This window comes from Lipophrys pholis, assembly GCF_963383615.2.
Source record: "Lipophrys pholis genome assembly, chromosome: 4".
In the NCBI taxonomy this organism is placed as follows: domain Eukaryota; kingdom Metazoa; phylum Chordata; class Actinopteri; order Blenniiformes; family Blenniidae; genus Lipophrys; species Lipophrys pholis.
In genome coordinates, this window is record NC_137637.1 from 28,223,779 (window position 1) to 28,251,683 (window position 27,905).

Genomic DNA, 27,905 nt, shown 5'->3' on the forward strand with positions numbered 1-27,905 from the left:
GTGTTTTTCAAATTGGGGGGAGGGGGGACTTTAAGGCAACAGACAAAAATTTTACCCGAAAATTTAAAAAGAAAGAGATAGTCACAGAGTTAGCTTAGGCATTGATCTTCAGCATCTATAATGGCAGAAGAGTCGACAATAAGCAGAGAAAACGTGAGAAGGATTACTTAAAATGTGGATCCGCGAACTTGTTGTGATGCCAGCGTTTTTTTTGCAAGGAAGCTACTGAAGCTAATGAGGGAGAACACTAAATGAGCTTCAGTGATGAACAAAAGAAAAACTACTTCAGACATTTAACACTGAAAATGGCACAGCAATTATCAGGCTGCGCACCAGGTCGCCTTATGCATCAGCGGAGGCGGGTTAACCTCAGACGATTGCTGTAGACTTCATTCCTCCCTGCTTTCAAAGCTCCTACCAAGCTGAACTCAAAGACATGTCAAAAGCCTAATGCAATAATGTGTTCCTACACTCTTTCATTATGCTTCTGCAAGGATTCATAGTGGAAATATATGAAAAATGTTTCCAGGGATGTGTTAGTTTAGAGCACGAATACAAAATTAGGTGCTAAATGAGTGTCATTGCTATGTTTTTCTGCTTAAATATATATTCTAGATAAGCCCCTGGCTCAGTTTCCTTGTCTCGCAATGTCATTCCCCTGGCAACCACAGTAAATCTTTCCATGTTTCTGATGTAGGTTTACCATAAACGTCTTGAAAGTCGGCACCGTTTTCCAAGTCTTGGACTACTTCTCAGCCCCGCTCATGGAAACTATGTGTCTCATCAAACTCATTCTATAATGCACAAAAGGCTTGCTGCCGTTATCTGATACTGGATGTGTGCCACTGGCAGTCTGCATTCAATTTCCTTTTCCTGCCTCAGTTGGACCTTCCTATAGTTACTAAGTGCTTCTCTGACTATTGAAGCCTCACACATTTTCTGATCCACTTAATCGCATCTGACCAAATGTTGGTGTGTTGCCTTGGTGCTCTGCTCCTCCACAGGCGCTGCTGAGGTTACGGCTCAGTGAGGCTGCTTAGTGTGTATCACTCAGTTTAAAGCAGAAGTGAACAATCCTAGTCCTGGATGGTCCCCCTGGTCACACATGTTGAGGCAGGGGCACCTGGTGACCATAAAGATGTGTGGCCCCATCCGGTTTAAAGGGAAGTGGTTTTCTTGCTTCACGAATCCAATTAAACTGTTTTTAGGGCTGAGTTCGCTTCTAATTTGCATTTGTTTCATACTGGTTGGCCAAGGGGCAACCGTGAAAAAACAAAACAAACAAAAAAAAAACCACTGTTTCCATTACTCTGTGTTTCATGGTACTGTACGGAGCACACAGGCGCCCACAGTCAGCAACTCAGACACATCTGGGGTCAATATGGCGCTCTCATTCTCCAACAAGGGTCAGTAAAACACTGACTTGAAAAGGCTCCCCCAGCACCAAATGTGCCTCCACCAGCATCCCCAGTCATGTGAATAATGGACCATTACACCAGCACCCCCCAGGGAGTATGAATCATCCATGTATCATGTCTGCGTGTGGTCGACTGGGTGGCATCCAGCAGTGTACAGCACTAAGCCGCAGGTGGAACATGTGATGCATCCTCTGTTTTTTTTAAATGTTTTCCTAAAGCCGTGAATCACGTATCGTTAATCCATCATTGGCTAGATTTGGAATTTGTTTTCTGACTGAAAAGTCAGATTATCGGCCTCAAATATGGCTCATGAAGTCTGCCTGACTCGGTTTACTTCAAATTGTGTCTCTTCATGACGGATTTGGCTCCGCTTCAAATTTGCTGCATTACTCAGACAGCAAACGGTTTACTTTCAGTATTAAGTGCCTTATCAATCGAAACATTAAAAAAAATACACAGAGTGCAGGATAACATCATGAGACAATACAACTTCATAACAGAGCAGACTCCCAGACCACCAGGCTGTAAATGTGGCTCCGCCTGAGTCTGTGGGTCTCGGGGAAGAAGTGTACATCAGCTCTGTTGTGAGCTCCATCTGTGAGGGGGAAGTTTGCTTTCTGAGGATGATGGAGACTACATTAATTTTCCAGTCCAATAATCACACGACGAGTCAATTTTCTGGGCCTCTGCGGAGATGCGGCATCTACCGTCTCTGAAGCGGTCACTGATGTATCGCAGGAGCATTTACTGATGTACCACTGCTCTCGGATGTGAAGGCTGCCCAAGATCCTTTTTGCTTTGCTCTAGTCAAGTTCAATACAAATCCAAATTAAGCACCGGGAAGATCAGAGATGTGTAGCTTTCTCATCTGTAAGGTTTTTTTTTGTTTTTTCCAGAGAGTAGTATTTGAACAGTCATAAATCACTAGACATAGAGCTGTGCTGTCTTTCTTAAGTCGTTTCCCACATTGTGCTTCTTGTACGTTGAACTGCTCAGTGCACACCACGGAGAAATGCCGGATCTACCACTGCATCAAAGGGTTCAAATCCCAAGTCCTGACTTTTTTTCTTTCTTTTTTTTTCTTTTTTTCCTCTTAAAAGCCAAGCCATGCCTCATTTCACATCTCAGTCACAGAGCATGTCTCCACGGCTGCAGCCATGCAGGCACAGCTTGAAAGCATAGTGCCTCCTGCTGGATATCTATGTTTGTTGCATCAAATGGAAACCTACTGTATGAAAAATTAACCACAAATATTATTCATGGTTATTATTACAGTCTCCTGCATTATTACAATTTTATTCTAGTCTACATGGTCGTGACTATAACAGAGTAACCTTAAGGGAATTTTGTGCCGAACATTTATGAAAGAACCCAAATTCAACAAAATGAATGAAAAGCAGGAAAACGAGAGAGACTTCCCTATGGCGATAAGGAGTTTATTGAATGTGAACATTTGAGTGGTTATTTGTATAAAATAAAAGTATTTTGGAGCATTCACTTATATTTAAAGATTCAATCATTTATGGGTTGTTGTTTTTTTGTTTGTTTTTTTTTTAATAGAAAATGTCTGTTTATTGTGTCTGTCAATGTTTCCATGGACAGACATAGAGACTATCTTTACAGTTCCATTCAGACGAGATCAGTATACACACCCATTCCTCGACTGTCGCACATTCTTGTCTTCTTCCATCTTTGGAAGAATCATCCATCATATACATCCATACCTGTGATGCTCTTTAGACTGGCTGTTAGCAGACTTTTGCAACCAGGTTTAGAAACCCTGTTACACAGCTGCATTAATATCTGTGGTTTTCAATTAGATCTCACATGAGTGGATTTTAGCCCAGATACTTGAGGCATAATCAAGATTTTCCATCTTGTTTTTGCTGTTCATTGCAGGAAAATTAAAACCCTCACATCATGTAATTCTAATGTACTGCCGTGATTTAATTTACTGCTCTATTGGTTACCGTTTTGCGCTTATCATTTGAAACTGATGAAGAGTGGCCTCAAAAGCATTTGTTGTTTCCATCTGTCTCATCCACTACATTGTTGTTGTCTTTTTTTCTTTTTAAATGGTTTAACCCCACATGATGCATTGTTTATAGCGCCAAACAAACAGACACAGTGATAGAGTAAAAGTCGCAGCGGTAATGGTGACATCCTGGCAATGGTTTCCTGTGTCACAAAAAATGAGGCGCTATGAGTTCTCACAGATGGCTTGAATGGCTTTTTTACAGTCTGTAAATATCCCGGACCCGCTGGTAGCATTACTCAGTGGCCTGTCACCTAAGCAAACATACAGACACAGCCTGTGACACAAGCCACTCGGTTATCAATGGAGGACAGCTGTTACTTTACAGTACAAACATGGCTCCGAGGCTTTTCAGATGACGCTTGTGTAGCGCATTGCAGCCTGGCTCAGATAAACAGATGTGAGCAACACAGTTTTTTTTTTAACCTGTAAACAATTTAGATCACCCTCCATTCTGGGTAATAAATGAGAATCTATGTTTAGGTAAAAGACGGTAAAGTTTGAAGGTCACCAACATGGTTTTAAACAGATTTTTTTTTTCTGAAAAAAAAAAACTAAACAAAAAGAAGAAGAGCAACAGGCAGAGAAGCGTTGCTCTTTTTTGAGAGATGAGGACGTTGATATGAAAGGATGGAGGCAGACACGACAAGATTTTTATCAGACTAGCGTCTTATTTTGCCAAAGACATTTCGAGACATGCCTGTTTATCGACTGCTCACACTGACGGCAAAATTGTTTTGATTTTTTAGAAAAAAACAAATGAAGCCACAGTCATCTGAAAGTCCCGGAGCAGTGACTTTGTTTCTGTTGTAAACTGTAGTTTTTCCACACCGTTTTAAAGCTGCAATCCCCAAATGTTTTCGGTCAACATCTGATAAAAATGCAAAAAAAAAAAAAAAAAAAGAGATATATTGAATTTGCTGACTCATGACAAGATTTTGAAAGCAAATCCATCTCCGAGACATAGACTGAACCGTGACAGGGAGTGGGAGCCTCGCGGCCCCCAGACTTTCACCTCCTGAAGGTTCACAGAGCACCGGGTTCTGATGAGATCATCACTGTGAGACGTCGCCACTTCTAATGAGAGGGGAAAGGAGGCTTTCCAAGGCTACTCATGAACCACTGGAGGTCCTTCTGTCATCTGTGGTTTTGTGGTTGGACCAGCAGTGATTCAGGCTTTACCTTAAACTGAGTTTTTCCAGTTAGACCCAAAAAGGTAATTAGTAAAAAAAAAATAGAAGGGGTTTTATTTTTAGGGGGAATTCATCATGGCGTCGCTTTGATCTCAAATTAAGTCAGACTGTATGACCGATTGAAAAGAGACTTTAACATTACATTTAAAACTGTGTGTTCTTATGATGTGAAATAAGTCTGAATCCTGAGTTCAGGTATGAAACGAGCAGAACACTATGCTAAAGTGGAGTTCAACTTTTCCAGCTGAAACACCATTTACAGTTTCTGAACACTGAGGAGAAGAGCGGATACTAAACAAACGCACAATAAACTAATTATAATCCCACAACCTCCCACTTCTTATGGGCTGAGTTTCCATGACTTACAACTCCTCAGATCCGAGGTTATTCCTTGTCTGTGGCAAAAACCGGCTAATGTTCACCTGATCATTGTTAAAGGAGATGAGTTACTTCATTGTATGGCCCCATGACAAAGTGGAATACCAGCCTCCGCTGTCTGTTTTTTCTTCCTTTAACCTGAGGCTCATTTTCACACATTGAAGGCATCAAACACGTCATGATGATCATAACTGATTGAATAGTTGCCCCAATCAAATCAATGCAGTGATAATAGTGACACGGATTCCCCTGAGGCAAAGAAGTGCTATTAATATTATTTGATCAATTGAGATGGGATGATAAACATCACACTGGCCTGGCATGATGGCACCTACTCTGTGCCTTCAAATAGTATGTATTTGATATTGGTTTTTTTGTTCAATTGAAGATAGCCTCATCGTTACGGCTTCTATGTTTATTTATCTTTTTTTTTTTTATCCTCGGAGGTCTTTCTTGGTAAAATGTGTTTCTGGTTTTAAGCTGACTCCTTTTCGCTTTGAGGAACTGGATCACTGGTCACTCTTTCAAACTCTGTTATTTGACACTGAGGTTTCATTCCCCATATCAGAGTGATATGCTTGGTTAAAAAAAAGAAAGAAATTAAAGGAATCATGTGGATGTTTTGATAATTTAGCAATGTAAAGTCACCTGGGACATAGAAAAGAGAGAGGGAGAGAGGGAGACACTAGGGAGAGAGAGGAAGAGAGGGAGGGAGAGAGAGGGACTGCAGGGAGGGAAAGCGAGGGAGAGGGAGGGATACGCATTGGGGTCTCTCTTGGTCTCGTCATCCTTTTTTTTTTTTCCCTTTTGTCTTTTTTTCGGGAGGGGGTGTTGCCTGCACACGGAGGCAGCCACTTCCTTTTCTGTCCGCTGAATGAGAGGAAAGGAGCTTTCGGCTTGCAGAGGACATGACTTTTATTCTGGCACGAATAATTAAAGAAGCTGCGTTTGCTCGAAGGGGGGGAAAAAAATCTGTAAAACATCTGCAATGAGTGGACGTATTTTGATTGGGAAAGTACCTCCGCTGCAGGCGGAGAGAGGAGCCAGAAGAACTTTCTTTTTTACCCCAAGGTAAAATATTAATGTTGTTTTCTGTGATGCTTATATGCTATTATACTTACTGCTGTAATGTTGTTTTTATTTTTTGTTGCATCTAAGCAGTTGCTGTGTTTTGTTTCTCTAATATTGTCATGGCAAAACGGTCTAAGTGTCATCTGCTGCCATTGATTTGGCATCAGGAAATTGAACATCTGTGGAAAGGCAGTTTCTTGTTGGAGGACAATGCAGCGCAGCTCCCTCAGCTGCCCCTCTACGATGAAGGATGCCTTCTCCTCTCATTCAGCTGTACTCGTGTATTCCCCGGGGACACGTTGACAATGACTTTATGCAGAAAACACACACTGCAAGAGGCATTCTGTCAGTGTTTTTTTTTTTTTTAACCTCTATAATCTGGTTTTATAGTTGCAGTATAACCAAAATTTGCACACTGAGCAAGAAAAAAGCTTTTGACTGTAAAATAAAATGCATGCTTGATTTTTTTTTTCTTTAATGTGCCACTTCCAAACCTGGACAGTGATTGTTACCTGTCTCCTCAATCTTTTTTAAAACATAATGTTTTTTGCAAGCGGTTGACTCATAAAAACACACATCAGGAAGACTTTTGGGTCGTGGCACTGGAAACAAAACCTTAATTGGCACACGTGTGTGAAGTATGACTATACTAGTGTACTCCTGCACATTCCCTATCTGATTTAACCTCCGTCAGCCGACAGCTTGTAAGATCAACAGTCCACAGACCCTCCTGCCTCCTCCTCAGGCTGACATCCCTCTGGGGTTATTCATGGCCTCTCCGTTGGTCCTAACAGAGACGGCATTGTTCACACGTACCAGCAACATCTGCACTCAATGCATATGATAGAAATGTCTTCACTGTCGATGGCACTTGGAAAACATTTTTTTTTTTTTTTTTTTTTTGTGAAATCAAACGGTTCCATCAGTTTTGGGAAAGCTTTTATGCACTGACCTGCTCAAAACCTGCTCAAGACAGAAATGGGAAGGAGTTTCCTGTCCGTTTTACTACAGTGAATACAACTCAAGGCAAGCCATGTGATTAAATCCCATTCTGAATGTGTGCATAAGCCATTTTTGTCTCCCTGTATTTTTCTGTGCAATTCCATGTTCCGTGCCTTTGCTAATTGCAGAGTGCAGACCCACAAAGAGCATTTTCAGTGCAGAAGGGAAACCGAGGAAAGGGAAAAGAACTGCTGCAGCTCAAGCAGTGACTCAGCTTTAAAGGGTCATATTAATGTACCTTCTCTGCTGCTGCCACATTTCTTGTGCCAACACAAATTTGATTACCACCTGTGGTTGCCAGTAGTAATGATGGGAAACGTAATTACACAAAATCTGAGTTGGACTTGCATTTAACTCTCAGGAGATATTAATTCTAAATTCAACAAGGCTTGATTGCTTTTCTAAAGCCCATTAAACATGTTTCCTTTTCAATTTGAACTCCACTCCGACCGTTTTAGTGTTTTGGTTGAACGGCGGGCTACGTTTTCATTGGGCTCCACCCATTGTTCTGTCTTTTATGTATACTTCTTTTTTAAATAAGTCTTCAGCCAGATTTCCAAAGCCCAGTGAGCAGTTTCTCGTGGCCCTGCAGGGACTGGCCATCCCTTCTGTCCTGAGGGAACGGGGCCAGTCTGGCAGCATCTGTTTTAGGTCATCGCAGAGCCTTATTAAGGGGTGGAGGAAAGGGTCATGAAGGGTTTAGGAGCCTGTCACTCTGATTTCTCTCATCTTGCATCTTTAGAGCATACCAGTCTGCTTTCCAAGCCCTGAGCTGTCAGTCACCATACTTTTCATTCCGCATGATTTATCAGCATATCCTGTGAAAGTTTCCCTGGAAACTATACTTGGGGGCTGCAGAGTATTAACCCCCATTTTTTATAAACTCTGAGCTTTGCTGTCTCTCTTATTTTGTTGAAGTATATACTTCAGAACTGTAAATTATCTGCCTGAACTGACAGTTTTATTGGGATTGCTGGAAAGGAGTTCCTCTTCAAATGTTTTTGTGATGAGCAAAACAGTTAAAATATATCTTCATAGAGTTTGTGAATGGTTGCTTATAGTTTAAGAGAGTTGCAATGTACTTTGAGATGCTTCTTTTCAGTGTTTTACTTTTTAATGCAGAACATTGTGATGAATGAAAGGTCTTGAAACATACGGCCACATATAATCTCAAGACACTGCAGATTGTGTGCTTCTCTGAATGGATGCATTGCTGGTTTTGTCATCACAGTTTACATTATTTTTTCCTGTAAATTTTCTATAGATACATTAAATCCGAAGTTTTTTATTTTTTTTTTTATATGATGTACAAATAACACAATTTGAGGAAATCTTGGAGTCATTCCAGGGGATTTTTTTTTACCATATGGCCCTTGACTGTAATATTTGAATAAAAGCAGATGTCGCTAAGTCAGAATTACCTGCTTGTTTGAGCACAGGACCACCGTCTGAGACAGCCGACTGGAGACAGATGGGCATATTAGTGTTGGTGCTTGCTCTTTCTTACACACAGAGAACATTGCAACTATTTACACTCCACATTCATACACTTGGTTTTGACCCAATACTTTCACACTTTCAGTAAAAATGATCCTCCTGTCTTTTTTCAGTTGGGATGAGAGCAGTTCTATCAGCAGTGGACTCAGCGATGGTGACGGCGATGGGTCGGAGAACCTCAGCTCAGAGGAGTTCAATGCCAGCTCATCTCTTAACTCCCTCCCAAGCACACCCTTGGGATCCAGGCGCAACTCTTCTGCTATGGTGAGTTGAAATGTTGTACCAGTGTGTAATACAGCATGTGGCAAACTGCCTCTGTCTGTCAACGTATTTTGTGGGTGGAAGCAATGATTGCAGCTTAGGCCTTTAAGCGTTTCCAAAGCCTCAATTTGCGATTCACTTTGTTTTGTGTTAAAGGCAAGCTGTTTGATTTTACAGAGGCCACAGAAGACACCTCAGTCCTCACCTCTGTGATATTTATAAACCTGTGGTCGCCCCACAGGCCAACGTCCTCACCCACTCAAAAATGGGTTGTTTTATCTTTCACAAGCTCATTGATGCACTACAACAGCTAATGTCTTAAATTTCAGTTTGATCTGTATATATATATATATATATATATATATATGTAACAGCACACTGTAAACTTTAGAGGTGGGGGGGGGCAGACAAAATTACCTGCTGCAATTTCAGCCCAAATGGACAAACTATTAAACAGTTTAATGAGTGGTCTGTAGTGACGAAAAAACAGAAAACAAAAAAAAAACATTCGGGCACCTCAATGAGCCATCTGTCGCTCTGAATTGCATTTATAGGCTGCCAAAAAACAGCATGCTCAATTTTGTCCTCAGTGCTACCTCTACAGTGCACCATATGATGGTTTTTCTATTATTGAGCTGCCATTTTAATCTCTCAACTGCACATTCATAGGCTACTGAGAAAAAGGTCTATGCTATTTTTCATCATTCAGTTCTCTCTCTGAAAATAACTCGCTGACTTATCTCTCTGTGTTGAACCAATGAATATATATTTTTCTTCCTTTGTCTTTCTCTGTGACTTTCTTAAATCCATTGGGGCATATCACTGTATCTGTTCCTCCTTCCCACTGGAATGCAGTTTAGATGGAACTCAGATTAGAGGACAGTCAATGCCAGAGATAACTTGCACCATGTCTGATGTTTACCCACACTGTGCCTCCTCTCTCCCTCGCTCTGCAGCTCCGCACTGATGCAGAGAAGCGCTCCCTGGTGGAAAGCGGACTTTCTTGGTACAGCGAGGATGGCAAAGCCAGCCATAAGCTTCAGAGCAGCAGCTATGACACGGGAAGTCTCAAGACAGAAGCACCAAGCAAGTGGAGAAAGAAGCCTCCAAGCCTCAATGAAGATTTTGGGGTGAAAGGTGATCTGAAGAAGCCTCAAAGTTTGGGCCCGCCTGGGAGTTTCAGAAAGGGCAGGAATCCTCCTGTGGGCGTGACATCTCCAATCACCCATACCTCCCAGAGCATGCTGAGGGTCGTAGGTAAGTCCTGATGAAATCTGTTCTCTATGTAACACTCTTTTCTTTGTGTAATTTCCTGCTGTTATTGCAAAACAGAATTTGAAAAAAAGTTCCACCATTATTACAAAGAAAAGCCTGGTGCCGTACATGTCTGCTAGAGGATGTATGCCATCGACACTGAGGTCATGACTTGATTCCAGGAACATTTGTCTGCCTTTCTAAAGCAAGTTCTCGCGTTAAGTTTTGAATAAAATTATTTCAGCTGCACTTTGATAGGGACAAGCTTTTACTTTGAAACACTATATATACTATTTGACAAATATTTAGTGGCTGGTTGTTTAGTTTTTGTTTTTGCTTTTATGACTATAATATTGCCTAATCGCGAATTGGAATTGTTAGACTGGACACGTCCTGCAGTCCTACTGTCACCACATACCAGCAACCCTGATACTATTGATTGATTATTTAATGATGTCCTGTGGTGTCCTTTTATTTCAAAGTCAAAACTAGGTGAGTCGTTCTCAACATCAAATAAACATAAAAGCTCTTCGAGTTTATTCAGGAGTTTCAGGCTTTCTGTGCTTGGTATTTAGCATTACTCTCATGTGAAGACAACAGAGTATGAGCTACATAGTGTAGTGCTACCTCATTATTTCAATACTAGATTAAATCTACATATATTACTGTCCTAGTAATATGTTAATGAAAAAAATATACAGATTTTTTTTTCTGCAGTTTTTGTTATAAAACCATGTACAGTGTATAAATAAATGTCTTTGTGGCTAAAGGACAAATTGAGAAAACTGAGTTGCAAATGCAGGGTCATTGTTTGCTTTGCAACAGGCGAAGCATTTTTTTTCACAATGTACTCAATTCTTCCTTTCTTTCTCTAATAGCACCAAAAACTGAGAAACCCCTGGACAAATCCAAGATGTCAATCAAAACTGCGGGTCTGCAACGGTCACGATCAGATGCTGGGAGGGATCATCACCTAGGAGAACACCGGAAGCCCCCATCTGGTTTAATCAAACCTACTGCCGGAGCCTCCTTCGGTTACAAAAAGCCACCGACAGCCACCGGTACTGCCACCGTCATGACAGCAGGGGGCGCAACAATCTCCAGTGGCTCTGCTACTGTGGGAAAAACCCCCAAGTCATCTGGTATCCCTGTGAAGCCTGTGGGAGGAGGGATACCCTCGGGCAGAAAGAACAGTTTTGATGCCAGCAGCGAGCAGAGCTTCCTGGGGCCAAACGCCCGAAACAGCATTCAATACCGCAGCCTGCCTCGACCGGCCAAATCAAGCACACTCAGTGTGATTGGTCGCCCCGCATGTCGGCCTATCAGCAGCACGATTGACTCCAGTCTGCTGAGTTTGAAACCTGTCCCCATGGCCTCCACAGGGCCCAGGGTGAAAGAACCCAGCAGCTGTAGCATTAAAATGACTAATCGAGCGAGCACAGGCCCAGTGAACCAGACAGACAGAGAGAAGGAAAAGGAAAGAGCCAAGGCCAAGGCGGTGGGTGCTGACATGGACTGCGGCTCTCTGAAAGCAGAGGACACGCAGTCTCAATCCACGGGAGAGTCGGTTGTGAAACTGCATGGCCTGAGGCGAACCAGCAGCAGCAAATATCCTGAACTGTCATCGCCAACCACACCAAGGTTTTTCATTTAAAAGGCTTTGAATGCTTGGATCACACAAACCGTACAAAGTTTTCCACTGGATTTTCCCCCCCCGGTTGTAGTGTTAATCACACACGTCACTCACTTTTAGTATGCTGATTAATATGCTGCCCGTTATTGCTACAACACAGTTCAATGGAAGTCAAATTTTAGTTGTGGCACTGATAGAGTGAAACAAAAAAAGAAAAAAAAATCTTGTTTCCGAGAACCATTGTCCCGACCTGGGAAAATCCTTTTCTGATGAAAATCCACGTGACTGAATCACTTTCAATGAGTGTAATAGAAACTTTGTATGTTTTTGAGAACCAAGCTTTGAGAGACAGCTCTAAATGTTGTTGAATATATGCATACATACATTTAAGCTGTACAGAATTAGAGATAACTGAAATTAGAAAAAATAAATATTTTAATGTGATTAAAGGCAACACAAATTATATTATTATAATCAATATATACATCAAATAATAACAGTCTGCCTATGATGCAGGACTTCACCCTGGTTTGTTTTGTGACATCTTGCCTCGCTTCTTTCCTGATTTCTAGGATGCTCAACACAAAGTCTCTCGGGCGTCCCCCCAGCTTGGCTCACCTCGACAAGGTCAATTCTAACAGTCTTGACTCCTGCGTGACCATCCAGGACCTTCCACCCAAAGTCCCTCCGTACTCCAAGCTTCACGACCTGGCGAGTTCCCACATAGCCACCCGCCTCACCCCGAGTCCAGCGCCCATCCTCCACATTGACTCTGCCAGCTCCTACACCAGCGAAAGCCTGAGCCTGAGCGCTTCACCCTTGCTCTACCCGAAGCTGACCGGCATGCACCGGAGTATGGAGTCGCTGCCCCTCCAGATGAGTGTCCCCTCCAGTGCCAGGTTTATCACAACAGACACGTCGAACAAGGAAGAGCGGACGACTGGAACGTGGGGGGCCAGCAGCAGGACGTCTCTCACCCACTCGGAGAGGCAAGTATCAGAAAATCTTCAATCTGTACTAATGCCGAAATATGATAACTGGACTTTACTTGCTCCATGAAATTCCAACATGCATTTCCCAGGTTTTCAATCCTATTATTCTTTTTTGTGAACTTAATTTCCAGGGTTTTTTTTCCATGAAGGCCCGAAACATTCTCATTCTCCATGTGAAGAGTTCACCAACTTGTTCAGCTGCAAATTAATCTGTGCTTAAATCATCCATACAACTTTGATATAACCATTTTTTAAATTAAGAGTCGTGCGCCACCCAAGCCAACCCTGACTAACAATGGACAAAGGCATGGTCTGCTATGGAAAGGTTATTACTCCATTAAAGAGCAAACATAGGAAGTCACACAGACTCACACCTGCAGCCAATTGTGTATTGCCAAATACGCACTGAATGTTTATTTTTCCAACAGTGTAAGAAAAGTGGCGTACCCATAGAATAAAGCCCATGCATGCAGTGAAAGAACAAAAACAGACCTTGACCTTCTTGCAATGAGGAAACGGTGGTAATCACTACACCCCTGCACTCCTTAAATAGAAAATGAAGTTAAAAGAGTATTTTTCTTTGCTATACAATTATTTTGGTCAGATATAATGTCCCAAGACTCTTATTTATTGTGATAAAATGAAGCAACTCAGTCAACAAAACACAATGTTTGCAATGCCTACGGTTAGAAATATGTCCATGTGTTTTCTACTAATGGTGGAAATGGGGGCATTCATTACCGCAGCAACTCCAATGTCCAACTGAGAGAACGTTGAATAGCAGCCAACATAGTATTTTATGTTTTTTTCCCCTCGGATTGGAAAGTCCCAGCTCTCATGTTGAAGATGAATTGCTGGATTAATCATGAAATTTCTGTTTATCAAGATGGAGATGGTCCAAAATATTTTCTGCTGAAGGATCATACGTTTAGATGTTGTGGTTTCTCAAACTTCTCACTGTTTAACACAGACTACATGTGCAAACTGGATTTTAATTTTTTTTTAAAGCATACTTTTCTGTCTCTTTGTGTCTCAAAATATCAAAAAGTGTTAGTTAAATTGAAAGAGTTTAAAATATGTATATACATTTTTGTGTCTTTTGTCATCTATGTCTTTTTTTTATGGACAGAATATTTTGCCTAAAGAAGCCTTAGAGTGTCTCAAGACATTATTCTTCCTTTCGAAAGGGTAACGTAAGCAGATTTTTCACAGTAAAAGTGAGAGTTCTTTTTTTTCCACAGACGCTATGGCTCAAGCCTGTCGGAGAGTGAAGGTAACAAACCAGGAAGGCGTCACTCCCACACCATATCCAGCATGACGGAGAGTGATAGCCCCCCCCAGCTGCCTTCTCCCACTCGGCCCCTCCACCCCACCTCCATCAAGAACCCACTCACCAACGTGGGTGAGTCCCCATTTGGCAGCCGGATTCTAAAAAAAGTACTAAAAAGCTTTGAAAGTAATTAGACGAGAGTTCTCCGATAAGCCGTCAGCCTTAACGTTGAGTTTTACCGAGGATGAGGGTACTGAGATCGCGCTGGGAGAGAGAGAAGTCCTCACAGCTGAGCAATGTTGGCACAGGTTGTCAATAATGGATTATTTCATGTGAGTGATAAAGAGCCAAATACAAGGGAATTAGATTAATCACTGTGTGTATGCACACACACACACGCACACACACACACACACACACACACACACACACACACACACACACACACACACACACACACGCAAACACACTCTCTGTTAACCTTGAGATGAACGCTGAAAGATGCAGAAGCAATGAGGGGGTCAAGTCAGTCTATATTTATCATTTTGACTGTTGTGGAACCATAGTGTTGCCTTACACTGAGTCATCGAAATAAGGTGATTATACCAAGGTGTAGGCCCACTGTGTGTGTGTGTAGTGTGCATGTGCGTGTGCGTGTGCGTTTGTTTGTTTCTTTGGCACCGACTCTGACAGTTTTTATGTCTTTCTCATTATAGTTGCCCCAATTTCAAGTGGCAGCCCGAGGATATCTCGCTCCAACAGCATAGGCCCCCCCAGTGAGTCATCCTGCGATCTGTATGGATCCTCCCCCCTGGGCAGCAGTATGTCCCTGGCTGACCGGCCAAAAAGCATGATGCGGTCTGGGTCTTTCCGTGAACCAGGCGATGATGGTGAGCCTGTTCAGCTCTCCTCCCTGCAGCGGGAAGTCTTGTAATCTTGGCTGAATGAACAGAAGCTCTCTTCACATTATGCACCCAATCTGTCAAGCAAAATGTCAGAAAGACGTCAGTTTTTCCTTTGCGAGGACAGTACAGAGGTGACATGAGGCATCGACGGTAGATTTAGAGCGAGCTATGTAAGGATTGAAATGGACTACCTGGAGTCAAAATGTAAACAAAACATGAGACCCCCTGGTGACAGTTCAAACCTGCTCTCAATTTCAGATAATTGGCAAGCTGTCTAAAAAACATTGTAATACTACACTACTACGAACGTCAATCGCTCGATATATTCCAATGCTATAGTAATTTCTGGTTTATGATATGTCCTGATATATTTTGTTTACCTTGTTTTTCTATTGACGCAAGTTAACCTCCTAAACCATTAACACCCGGATCAACATACTTGTAATCCACCCCCTAACTAAACTGCAAGCTCAGTGCTTTGCAGGTGCCATCTTTAGAAACCCATATCTGTAGATATACACCATTAATCATTTGAAAATATCTTTTCAAAGGAGAAGTTGCGTTGTATCAAGCTCTGAAGCAAGATGCAAAGATCAGACGATAATGAAGAGATACGCAGAAATATTACACGATTGAATTATGAAAGAGTATCCTGATATTCCATCAAAATATCAAAGTAAAGAGAAAAGTCCGATTTTTAAATATCTTAGGCGTTCATTTGAGCAATAAAGTATTAATTACCACATTGACATTGTTTCTAAAGCTCCTCGGTCAGTTTTGATGTTCATTCTCATCTGCGTTTCTCTTGTTTTCAGTACATGGCTCGGTCCTCTCTCTGGCATCCAATGCTTCATCCAACTATTCCTCGGTGAGTGCGTGTGTTCAATGTAAAGCAGAAACTGAAAGTTTGCCCATGTAAATAATGTCTAAACGTCATGGCCAAAACAAACAAACTGCTATTGTAAAGAGAAAGAAAGTGGACGACAAAACAACCCCATGACCTGTTAGAATATTATATCATATATCTTCAGTATTTAATCTTGTAACCCATTAACATTTTGAGTAAGCTTCAAATTCTATTGCTAAAAAGAAGCCCTTTTTCTATTGTTGTTGTGTAGTTCGCTTCACTTCACTGCCCCCTAAAGTTAACCCTCTAATCCCGCTTGCTTTCACAACGCTTTCTTAAGAATGAGGAGAGGATACCAGGAGAGGTAAGGACATTGTGTGAGAGGATACAACTCTCGTAGTGTCTTTGCTGTACATCATCCGTTCATCATTTCCTGTTAAAAACGGCCCAGTTATCAAATCATGCATCTGCGTTCCAGAAAGTCTGTGACCACAGATTTCTATCTGGAGCTCATAACTTGGTTCATTTTGTCTTATCTCTAATATTCTTTTTTCATTCGCACCGTCATGTTACGTTTATTAAAAAACAGACTACGTAACATTTTCACAGCATGAAGCAATTCATAATTTTCTTTTACATACAAAATGCATTTATACTGTTTATTGTCATTTCTGGCTTCTCTTGGAAAGCAATAACTTTATTTGTTGATGTTGTGCAGGCATTTTTTTTGTAAAGGATGTGTTCATACTTGTCAGGTGTGGTCTGACCCTGATAGAACTGAGGCAGTTGCAGCATTAGAATGAGGAAGTATAAACGATGGCATCCGCGCCCCGGTGCACACAGTCTACTTCCAAATTAATTTTAGTGCAGTTTAAAGTAAGTTTGACTGAATCCTTAATGACCCATTTTTTTTTGTTTGTTGTTGTTGTTGTTGTCAATCATTATCCTAATACTATATCTTTATGCTCTTTACACCGTTTGCCTCGTAAAAGATATCACCACAGTAATTCAACATGGTGCAAATTTTGCATCAAAACAACTTTCAGTCTGATTCCCAAATTTCAAAGCCTCTTTTTATGTTATTTTGATCCGAACCAGAGAACCACAAGTCTGAACACTGCCTTTAAGAACACCCCCAACCCCAATAAAAAAAATCATGTTATTAAGGTTGTAACATAAATGTCATATCATCGGTCAATGATTTACCTCTGCAACAGTTCCAGTTTTCTTCCTCTATTTGGTCTCTTTATTCACTGTGTTCCTACTGCTCAGATGCAGTCTGTGCTTTGTCCGCAGCAAATCCGTAAGTTGAGGCGAGAGCTGGAATCCTCCCAGGAAAAGGTTGCCGACTTGACCATGCAACTTTCTGCCAATGTGCGTATGGCATTTTTAGTTTATTTGCATAATTACTAATATTTCACTTCGTGGATTTAATATCTGAGGGGAAATAATTGTAACTCTCTCCGGGCCTAAGAAAATAAATATGACTCAAGTTAACGCTAGATGCTGGTGCAACTAATACAAAACTTACTTTCACGTTAACAACTCGAACTGGACTCGTTATATTTTAACGAACTATCTTCTTTCCACTTTGCCTTGTTTTGTAAGATCGAGCAAAACGTCCTGTTTATTCTTCTGTTTTGAGGCATGAATTAGATTTAATGAGACGTGTCTTTAACTTTGTTATTGCCTTATCCAAACTCAAGTCACAACCAGTGTTATTTTGCACATTTACTAACCTGCTTCGCTGGCAGCTAACCATGTGCATTGAATATATCAACCGACTGTGTGATGCCCAACTCTGATTTATTTTTTTATGAGAAGTTTTTCCCTCGCCTAACACCCGTGTCCCTCTCTTTTACACTTATGGCTGTATTGACTGCTGGACTCACTGCTGCCCCCCCTCCCCCCTGCCTGCCTCTCACTGACCCACACCTCTGGATGCTGGGTGTAACAGCTAGGCCAGGTTTGTTAGTGTTGCTTTCAGAGTGCTGTGTCACTCTCTCGGAATACATAGTGAATATCGTGTGATGGTCGTCTGACGTCTGTGTTTGGCTTGCGTTTCGGTACATGACGGAGCCCTCCAATTTATTTCATGTTTACTGGAGCTGTAACTATCGATCACTTTTCCTTGACGGAAAAATGTCGCTGAGGTTTTCTTTTGATCAATCAAAACTTCTTTATGGTCTATTTTCTAGATAAAAATGGTAAATCTGTCACACACTTGCACGATGAATTTACAGTTTCAGTCATCTTATAGAAAATGAGTAGTGAATTATTCATCTTGTTTAACCATGTGTATGTGTTGGTAGTCTTCATTTATAAGTTGGTAAAATACCACACATTTCTACTGTTAAAATACATATTAAATTAAATAGGAAAATGTTACACAACGATAAAAGATAAGACTTAAATAGTTTTTCTGTTGAGATAAGATAAAATAACACTGATATGAGCAGATGTAAATAACATAGGGAAGGTCTATTGTTCATGTCTACTCACAAGTAAATAAAATGAAATTCATTCTTTATTGATACAGTATTGGATAAACTGTTATTATTTGTATTAAGATGTGCCCTGAATATATTTTACAAAGTATTAATAATACGCTAAAAGAAGCCAGAACAGGTTAATTTTATTTGCGTGGTAGACCTTTGGGATGCTCTTAAACTCTCCAAAACCACCCTAAAAAGAATTAGAAAGCACTGTTATCTCAAACAACAAAAAAGATTGTATCATGATCTTGTGACTGATGGTGTCGGCCGTTGCTTGGAGAGGATTTTTTTCCTTCCTTCACACTTCATCATCAGCAGTGTTGGTCATGCCCGAAAGGTCAAACTGGCGATCTCAGGTTGACAAGGTTTATTTCCCGGTGCCACGCCGCTTCTTTCCTTCACCGCCATTACCTTAATGTCCTGTTTCATGTCTGACATCATCCACAGCTGTCTGCCACATCATCATCCCCTCCTCTACCCCGGCAGATGGAGGAAGCCATTTGTTTATTGCTTGTGTGTGAGGCGGCAGACCAATTTAATTTGACTGGTGACTCATACCTGCCTGCTCACACCCGTCCGCACACACACACTCAGTCTCCTTCTCCCTCCATGTCTTTTTCTCGCAGGCTAATCTGGTCGCAGCGTTCGAACAAAGTCTGGCGCTGATGACGGCTCGCCTGCAGACACTGTCGGTCTCCTCCGAGCAAAAGGTATCCTGTTGGGGTGGTACTGATGAATACTGCAAAGTTTTTTGGTTTTTTTTTACATCGAGATATGTGACTCCTCGAAATCCAGAAACAAACCCTCGAATACCGACTGAAAAGTTCACCGGAGCTGAACACAATTTAAAAAAAAAATTTAATAAAAAAATCACAACAGATGCAAAAGTATTTGTGAAATTACCAATCGGATGAGTTTCACATTCACAGAACGAGAAACTACTCGGATAGTTGTTTTGTAATTTAGATGGGGGTCAGAGGTTTGCATAGTGGGAGACCGCCATGTTGTCATCAACCACTCAACAGTCTGACATCCATCACCACGCAGGAATCTCCTTTCAGTCATCAGCCTGTCAGCAAACACCAACACGTATTATTGTTTCACTTTTTCAGGACTCTGAGCTCAATGACCTGAAGGACACCATCGAGATCCTGAAAGTCAAAAACACAGAAGCCCAGGAGATCATCCAGGGGGCTCTCAGTAACCCAGACATCACCCCGAAAGGTAGAGACTGTGGATCAACAGCGTTTTTTAAATCCGATTTTGTTTCAACATCTGTTTTTATCATGAAATTAATTATTTCACAGAGAAAGAAAGATATGTTGTTTTTTTTTAGAATGAAGTCTGTTTTCGCAGGAACTTTCCCAAACACATAAATTCTATTATTAGTATTGAATGATTACTTGTAATTTACCCACTTTACTTCCAAAAACTCCACAGCTCATTTACTGCCATTGTGCTTTGATCTGACGGGGTATTCATGGATTTATCAGGTTTTGTCCTACAGTCATCCTTAAAAAATGTGCTTAGTTGAGAAGTTTACTGCTCAGGAGAATTCAACCTCTGGTCCTGTATTTAGTAAAATAACATTTTACCCCAATTCCCATCCAATGATGAATTCAGCAATGATGAGCTGGCACAAATTGAAATAAATCTTTACCTAAGCCCACCAGCATGACGCAAAAGTGTGTTTAGCTTTTTTTTCTTGGTATTCATCTGTCTCTACTCTTTTTCAGAGCTGCTGATCAATCGGCAAAACTCATCCGAAAGCATCTCTAGTCTCGCGAGCACCACAAGCCACTCAAGTGTTGGGAGTCTGAAAGAGCAGGAAGCTAAGAAGAAGAAGAAGAAGAGCTGGGTGAGGAGACACTCGCAGACGCCCGTCATCATACTGAGGATGAACGGAGTTTTATCAGTCGCAACCGGAGCTAGGAGAACATAATTCTGGGCTTTACAACATGAGGAATGATAACATACAGTGTGTGCTGTCCTTGCAGTGATTTGACGATCAAATCAATCTGCAAAGTTAAGCTACGCACCAACACATTCCATTTTAACGCAAACCATTTCAGATATATGTAATAAAATCAATGTAAGTTGATATCAGCCTGCAGTTTTTGTTTTTTTGTTTTTGTTTTTTTTAAATAAGCAGTGGGCCGCCACCAGTTTCCGTTGTGTTGTGTTTCATCTGGGAAAAAAAGTCGGTCAGCTGTTCTCCTTGATTTTCCCGCATGTGTGTGTGTTGAGTTCGTGCCTGTGTGTATGTGCGAAATTCTCCTCCTATCTTGTTCCAAATCTGTTATTAAGTATGACTCTGGTCTCTCCCTCATGCTGCCCTGCTTTTTATTTTAGGTCTTTGAGGTGAGTGATGTTGTTGCTACAGTAAACAAACCTCAAACTCCTTTCAACACTTCCCTGCTTGCGTCTGCCTCATGAGTCATACTTGGGAATTGTTTGGAAACATCCTGTCATCTGTGTTTTAATGAAAAATGACCCAATCCCTGCGTACGATGTTTCTGTCATGTTGTAACATGGAATCATAGAATTATGTTTACGTGTACTGATAACTCCAAATTTTTTTTCGATATTTTTGCGAACACAGCCACTTCTTGGATTATAAAAGTGTTGGCAACGTAAACTAAGAATAATACTTGTGTCATCGGGACTGTTTTTTTAATCACATCACTGCATGTAGAAGGCTTGGTAATAAATGAGTGTGTGAGGAAAATTTCCTGGTGTAAATGTTCGCTAATACAACAATCGGTTTTTCAGAAATACTTCTGTTGTGGTCTCGAGAGATGTTTCTTATGACATCTTTGTTTTGTGTTTCATCTGTCAACAGTTGCGCAGCTCCTTTAACAAGGCTTTCAGTAAAAAGGGATCCAAGTCGGCCGGGCCGTATGCTGATATTGAAGAGATCGCCACGCCAGAGTCCTCAGCGCCTTCCTCCCCCAAAGTCCACCATGATGGAGATAACTCTTCATTAACCATGAAATCCTCAACATCTGCATCATCATCTCGGTAAACCCCTTCATAGAGGCTATATATATGAACTGAGAAATGAGGTTTGTTGCAGTAGATAGTCACGTCTTACCTGTGTGTCATCAGGCTGTGTGAGGAAGAGGATGTGCCTGATGATAAGGTGGTAACAGAACTGCGGTCCGAGCTGTGGGAGAAGGAGCGTAAACTGACCGACATCCGGCTGGAGGCTCTCAGCTCTGCTCACCAACTGGAGCAGCTGCAGGAGGCCATGACCAGCATGCAGGTATGTATGATTCTCTGTTTGAAATTGGATTTGAAATAAGTTAATTTTGAATATATACTAAGTTAGGTGCTGGTTTAATATCTAATGAGGTTAGAATTGGTTTAGCCCAGCTGTTTGCGAACAGATTCCCACATTTTTGGACAGATTTGCTTTCAGCCATTGAGCCGCTACACTCCAGTAATTTCTTTGGAAACAGTGCATTGATTATTGAACAAAGCACTAACAGTTGTGATTTGGTTCCATAGAGGACAGTGGAGAACCTGAAGGCTGAGAATGACCAGCTGAAGACCGGCACTCTGTCCCCCTGTCCATCTCCCGGACCCTCCAGCTCTGTCTCCCAGTCATCAGGGCTCACTACTCTGGGAAACTCTTCACCCCGGCAGTCTGTGGCCATTCACATGCCAAAAAGCTACAGCAGAGGGTTGAGTGAAGGGAACAGCTCAGGTACAGTATTAAAAAGTGAAAACTGCAATGGAACCATATGTGACACAGCGACTTTAAAATTGATCAATCTTAACAACATAGAAATTAGCTGGTCTATAGCCGATGCAACGCAACATGAAACTCCTACATAACTGGTCACAGAATGGACAAGTCTCTTGATTTCAGCACCAACATTGTTTTTATTTTATTCCCAGTTTACAAGTAAGGGGGAATTTTGACGCACTACGAATCTGTTTTCTGCGCTACCAATATCTTTAACTGCGTGTTTCTCTTGATCTGCTTTTTTGTGGAAGTGTCTAAATAAATTAAAATATAAATTCACACTAAACTGTTCAAAACACAAAGAGAAAAAGTAACAAGTTGCACAAAACTACTCGTTTGCACAGCCTGTCTCACAGACTGGAATTAACTTTTCTGTTTTTCCTCTTTAATTTCCCCCGTCAGCAGAGACCCAATCAGCCGACTCTCTCAGCGTTTCTGCACAGAGAGACGATCATCGTGTTCGGGTGGTGGTTTGTGTTGCAGACCTGCGCGTTTTCAAAGAGGCAAGTGTGCGTCATCCATTTTTTTTATTTCTGAAGCTTCTCCTCTTCCTTAAATATTCTCTGTCGTCTAATAATCACAGCTTCACTTTGTATCAACAGGATGTCAAACAGCAGGATTTCTTTATTGGGACGGTCCGGGTGAATGGCAGAATGGACTGGGTCATGCTGGATTCAGCAGTCAGCCAGGCTTTTAAGGTGGGACGTCTTCTTCTGGTTCAATGTGCCCCTGTTCAAGGACTGAATGTACACTTTGCATGAAGCACTATTGTGATTCAGCTGTCGCATTAAATTTAGCAGGTTGTTCCTTTAAAGAGCTCATCTGTTGCTCAGTGATAGAAGGTCGTTTAAGCAGGTATGTTTGTAGCACTCCATTCCTGGTATGGATGGCATCCAGTAAAAGCCAAGGTGTCCTCAGCAGATCCCACACTGCTGGAAACTTGCTGTGAATATTCACAGGGGATACTCTGTCCCACATATTGTGCAAACTATCTCCTTTGCAAACTCAAAATCTCCTTTCAGCATTTTCATCTGTTTCTGTTGGGGTTTTTCTTTTCTTTTTATTCCAGGTGTACATCGCCAAGGTGGATCCCACCTCCAGTCTGTCGCTGTCTACAGATTCCATCTACAGTTACAGCATGGGACACATCAAGAGAGTGCTGGGAGGAGAAGCTCCTGAGACTCAGCCATCTCGCTGCATGTCCCGAGGACCTGGCGGCATCACAGTGGCTTTGAAAGGTCTCCAACACAAGTTACAGTTGTATTTGTATATAAAACAACCATTTCATGGCATGGATATAAAAAAAATAAATCAAACAATCCCATACAAGCAAGCCTTGGCGACAGTGGTGAGGAAAAAGTCCCTTGGAGAAACCTCTGCAGAACCAGGCTCAGAGGTGGCGGCGGCTTTCTGCTGCAGCGGTTGGGGTTAGTGGGATAGTGAACGAGGACAGACACTGGGAACAATAAACAATGTCGCTGTTCCAGTTTTCAGATCGTCTGCCCAGCCAACCGCAGAAAAAGTGTTTATTACCTTTGATTTCCTCTAGTAACAATCTGTCAGCTGTGACTTCGGTGGTTAGGCGAAGCAACAGCACCATATTTAATTCCGTAGAAAAAAATCCATTGTCAGAAAGTATCTATTTACTTCATGTTACAGAAGAACTCTAAAGACATCCGTTCGTCCATTTATCCATCCAAACACCTTCTATACCGCTTATGTTGCCCCCCCTCAATTACAAAAGACACATCTAAAGAGAGAGCACATGTAAATTCCACACAGAAGAGCCCCTAATCCAGGACATTTGTTGCTGAACGCGACACCGCTACGACTTCTGTTCCCACTGACAGTGAGGATACACCGTCACTGGTCACCAATCTATCAGAGGACTAACACAGACGGACAGACAATCACCTCCACACACCTTGGGGTAATTTAAAGACACCAATATGCTTAACAACTTGACTTTGAGTTGTGGAAGAAGGACTGGAGTCTATTTGCTGTGAGTCAATTCCCGTCACCTGACCACTGTGAAAAATGTTACTGGGTAAAATCTAAACACGGCCGGAGATCCATTTTAATTTTAGTTAACTGAAGTTTGAGCTCATAAATAGTTTTGAAGAATGTGCCTTGCGACTCAAGCTTTGATTTTCATACCACAGATATGTTGATTGAAACCTCTGTCCACATAAGTAAATACCAATGTTTACTTAATCGGGTTTGATTTCGTCCATCAAAAGGTTTTCCTTAGCTTTTCCTTAGTGTTTATTTGAAGTTTTAATTGCAAATCCTTATGCTGGTCTGTTTGTCAGAGTGACTGCATTTCTGGCTGTCCTAACTGGTGTTTGGTTTTCTTGTTTTTTGGGGGGGGTTTTCCATGTCGTCATCCTAACCCAAAGCACTTCAACTTGCATGACCCCATGGCAGCTGATGAACTCATTAACATTTCAGCGGTATATTTAAATTGAATTCCCACTTGATTATACCTGTGGTAGAGGCATTTATGTGCTCCAGCGTGCGATAAGCAGACGCTCTGTCACGCAGAATGAGGTCTGAACTGGGTGTATGTGGATTTTGTGTATATTCGTGTTTTGAGCAGCACAGATGAGGAGTCCATCAGTGCCTTTATACCAAAGCGGTGATCAGCAGAGAGAGTCAACGATCCAGTTTGGAAGTTGAGCCCTCTCCACCATTGCATGCAGGAATGTGAAGACCGGCGTGCTAGGAGAGCTGGGAAAGCAGCGGCAGCCCAGACGGGGCTCTCAGTAACCTGATCTGAGGCCCGTCAGGCCCAGATGGTGGACCATCCTCAGACTCTCGGGCCCCATAGATGTTAAAGCAGACTGCACACACTGCACACACGGACTGGGGGTTGGGGGGTGTACTGACTTCCTGTACTTGATGCAAAGCTATATTAAGAAAGACATGGTTGAGCTTGATGTGAGGTACGAAGGAGGTGTTGATTGATATAAATTAATTTCACAACATCTTCTTACTTAAGCCCTTCTTGTTTGTAAAGTGTTTCATTTCTGCTATAGGTATTGACAAAATTCTTATCAATCACTTGAACGTTAAACTCCTCTTTATCACTTAATCTTATACAACCCGGGTAATCAGCAGATAGCCACCGTTATTTATTCCTGCAGTCCATTCTAAATGTCATTTGCCCTTTTTTTCCTCACCTGTCTTTGCTCAGGTTTGAAGGAGAAGTGTGTTGACAGCCTGGTCTTTGAGACGCTCATTCCCAAACCCATGATGCAACACTACATCAGTCTCCTGCTCAAACACCGCCGCCTCATCCTGTCTGGTCCGAGTGGGACGGGTAAGACCTACCTCGCTTCCCGGCTGGCTGAGTACCTGGTGGACCGCAGCGCCCGGGAAGTCACAGACAGCATCGTGGTCACTTTCAACATGCACCGCCAGTCATGCAAGGTAGAGGATACCGATGCTGCGTAAAAATCAATGCGATACCGAGTGTGTCTGGTCTGTGATGTCAGTATCTCTTTATATGATGTCAATTACCCCTGCTTATCTCGTGTGGTTCTCTCTGTTCCTCCTCAGGATCTGCAGCTTTATCTCTCTAACTTGGCCAATCAAATAGATCGGGAAACCACCACATCAGAAATACCGCTGGTAGTCATTCTGGATGATATTCATGATCCCGCCGCTCTCAGTGAACTTGTCAATGGTGCTCTCACCTGCAAATATCACAAATGGTAAACATACACAAGTTTACACTCGATCCAGATGTGTTTATTCGAGCATCAAATATAAACTGATCAAACACTGTTTGTTTTTTTTCCTCCATTTAGTCCTTACATCATTGGAACAAGCAATCAGCCTGTGAAGATGATAGCAAACCACGGTCTGCATCTCAGCTTCAGGTTCGTTAAAAAAACAAGATAAATCTTTAAAACAGTGATTCACTGTTGTCAAACAAAGTGAATAACAGGAAAATGTGCACACGGTAATAATTTGTAAACAACAAATTGATGTTCGCTCTCATTTTGTGACTTTCCACCTTCCAGGATGGTGACCTTCTCCAACAACGTGGAACCAGCCAATGGTTTCCTCGTGCGATATTTGCACAGAAAGATGATGGAGTCAGAAGACGAGAGGAATTTGACCAACGAGGACCTCATAAGGGTGTTGGACTGGGTTCCCAAACTGTGGTATCATCTGCACGCCTTCCTGGAGAAGCACAGCACATCTGACTTCCTCATCGGTACTAAGAGCAGAGAATGAGATCCAACCCAACACTAAAAGAGGTTTTCTCACTGTATCCTCACTGTTTTTCTTCTCTCGTTGTTTCTTCAGGTCCTTGCTTTTTTCTCTCCTGCCCAGTCACAGTGGATGAATTTCGTTCGTGGTTCATTGATCTTTGGAATCACTCTATTATTCCATATTTGCAAGAAGGGGCCAAGGATGGCATCAAGGTGAGATCCCACAGTCCAGGAAGTCCATGTTTAAAGTCAATTTTCAGCACATCAGGTTGAGTCACAGCCTCTTTGTCACACAGCAGCATGAGTTTTAATCATATATAGACACAAAAAAAATTTGTTTTCTGAATGCATAAATAAAATCTCAGCCCATGGTCAAAAATCACTTTTAAAATCCCAGAACTGGGAAGTTTTCCTTCTGCTTCTAACAGCAATCTGAAACTCTGAGTATCGCTAGAGGCACGTGTATAAACGTCTGATTGAGAAGGTATTGTTCACAAAACTTAGAGTGGACGGTTCATCTGTCTTCTATGTCTGACTCCTTTTGCGGGCGCGTGAGTCAGCCGCAATTCTGCTTACATTTGTGAACTGCCTCTCAAGCCGTGATAAAACCCAGCCAGTGAGAACCAGGAAACAGTAAATACAAAATAATAATGGAAGGTGAAACCTCTCAATGAAACTACATTTTTTAAATGTGGAAATTAATATAAAATTTAGAACACGTACATTTAAAAAAAAACTAAACAAGCTATTAAAATGCTTTTGGCAAGGTAAAACTGTTGTTAAGTTCTATATGATGAAGGGCTATGTTGTGACTACAGGTCCATGGCCAGAAGGCAGTGTGGGAGGACCCAGTGGAGTGGGTGAGAGGCACCCTGCCCTGGCCCTCTGCCCAGCAGGACCAGGCAAAGCTATTCCACCTGCCCCCTCCCAGTATCGGCTCCAGTAGCCCCTGCCAGCCCAGCGAGGAGAGGCCTCACAAGGAGACTCCACCCAGCTCCATGGAATTCGACCCTCTGGTGAGAAAAAAACTCTCAGGACATTTTTTCTTGTCATGACATTTTGAATCGCCTTAAAAAAAACCCTGAAACAAACGCTGTAGGATTTCTAAAGTTTGTCAACTTTTTCTTCTCCGTTGTAGATGGCAATGCTTTTGAAACTTCAAGAGGCTGCCAATCACATTGAATCCCCAGACAAAGAAGACCCTACCCTGCCTAAACTTTGAACAGAAAACTCACGCCTAGCACCTTGAATTTCCTTTTTTTTTTTGTTCCATTGTAATCACAGTAAACATTCAGGAAGAAATAGACCCTCAGACTTTAATTCCCAGACTTTAATTCCCAGAGTCAGAGGTTGAAAGTCTAACTTTTTGACCCATGAAAAAGTATCAAATGAAGATTATATCCTTTATATAAATAGAATATAAACATTCACCTCACAGTTTATAACCACGCTATCCTCAATTGTCTTAGATCGGTGCTAAAAGATCAGTATTGAATCCATCATCTTGGCACTTCAGCTTCAGGGGATTTACACACACACACACACACACACACACACACACACACACACACACACACACACACACACACACACACACACACACACACACACACACACACACACACACACACACACACACACACACACACACACACACACACACACACAGTCTATTATTTC

The 27,905-nt window shown here is 41.8% G+C and overlaps 1 protein-coding gene across 1 annotated transcript in view; it reads left to right on the forward strand.

The window, feature by feature from the left end:
* Window positions 1-27,562, forward strand: part of nav1b (neuron navigator 1b) — a 65,058-nt gene extending 37,496 nt beyond the window's left edge. The window contains exons 6-29 of the mRNA XM_080461056.1: window positions 8,708-8,858; window positions 9,812-10,112; window positions 10,988-11,750; window positions 12,315-12,731; window positions 13,976-14,136; window positions 14,721-14,894; window positions 15,725-15,777; window positions 17,029-17,130; window positions 18,878-18,961; window positions 19,364-19,475; window positions 19,988-20,109; window positions 21,094-21,272; window positions 21,360-21,516; window positions 21,762-21,960; window positions 22,408-22,505; window positions 22,605-22,700; window positions 23,072-23,240; window positions 25,199-25,434; window positions 25,564-25,718; window positions 25,815-25,886; window positions 26,031-26,227; window positions 26,320-26,438; window positions 27,044-27,241; window positions 27,364-27,562. Of these exons, the coding sequence (XP_080317182.1) occupies window positions 8,708-8,858; window positions 9,812-10,112; window positions 10,988-11,750; window positions 12,315-12,731; window positions 13,976-14,136; window positions 14,721-14,894; window positions 15,725-15,777; window positions 17,029-17,130; window positions 18,878-18,961; window positions 19,364-19,475; window positions 19,988-20,109; window positions 21,094-21,272; window positions 21,360-21,516; window positions 21,762-21,960; window positions 22,408-22,505; window positions 22,605-22,700; window positions 23,072-23,240; window positions 25,199-25,434; window positions 25,564-25,718; window positions 25,815-25,886; window positions 26,031-26,227; window positions 26,320-26,438; window positions 27,044-27,241; window positions 27,364-27,447 (4,399 nt within the window). The 3' untranslated portion in view covers window positions 27,448-27,562. The remainder of the gene's footprint in view (window positions 1-8,707; window positions 8,859-9,811; window positions 10,113-10,987; window positions 11,751-12,314; window positions 12,732-13,975; window positions 14,137-14,720; window positions 14,895-15,724; window positions 15,778-17,028; window positions 17,131-18,877; window positions 18,962-19,363; window positions 19,476-19,987; window positions 20,110-21,093; window positions 21,273-21,359; window positions 21,517-21,761; window positions 21,961-22,407; window positions 22,506-22,604; window positions 22,701-23,071; window positions 23,241-25,198; window positions 25,435-25,563; window positions 25,719-25,814; window positions 25,887-26,030; window positions 26,228-26,319; window positions 26,439-27,043; window positions 27,242-27,363) is intronic.
* The last annotated feature ends 343 nt before the right edge of the window (window positions 27,563-27,905 follow it).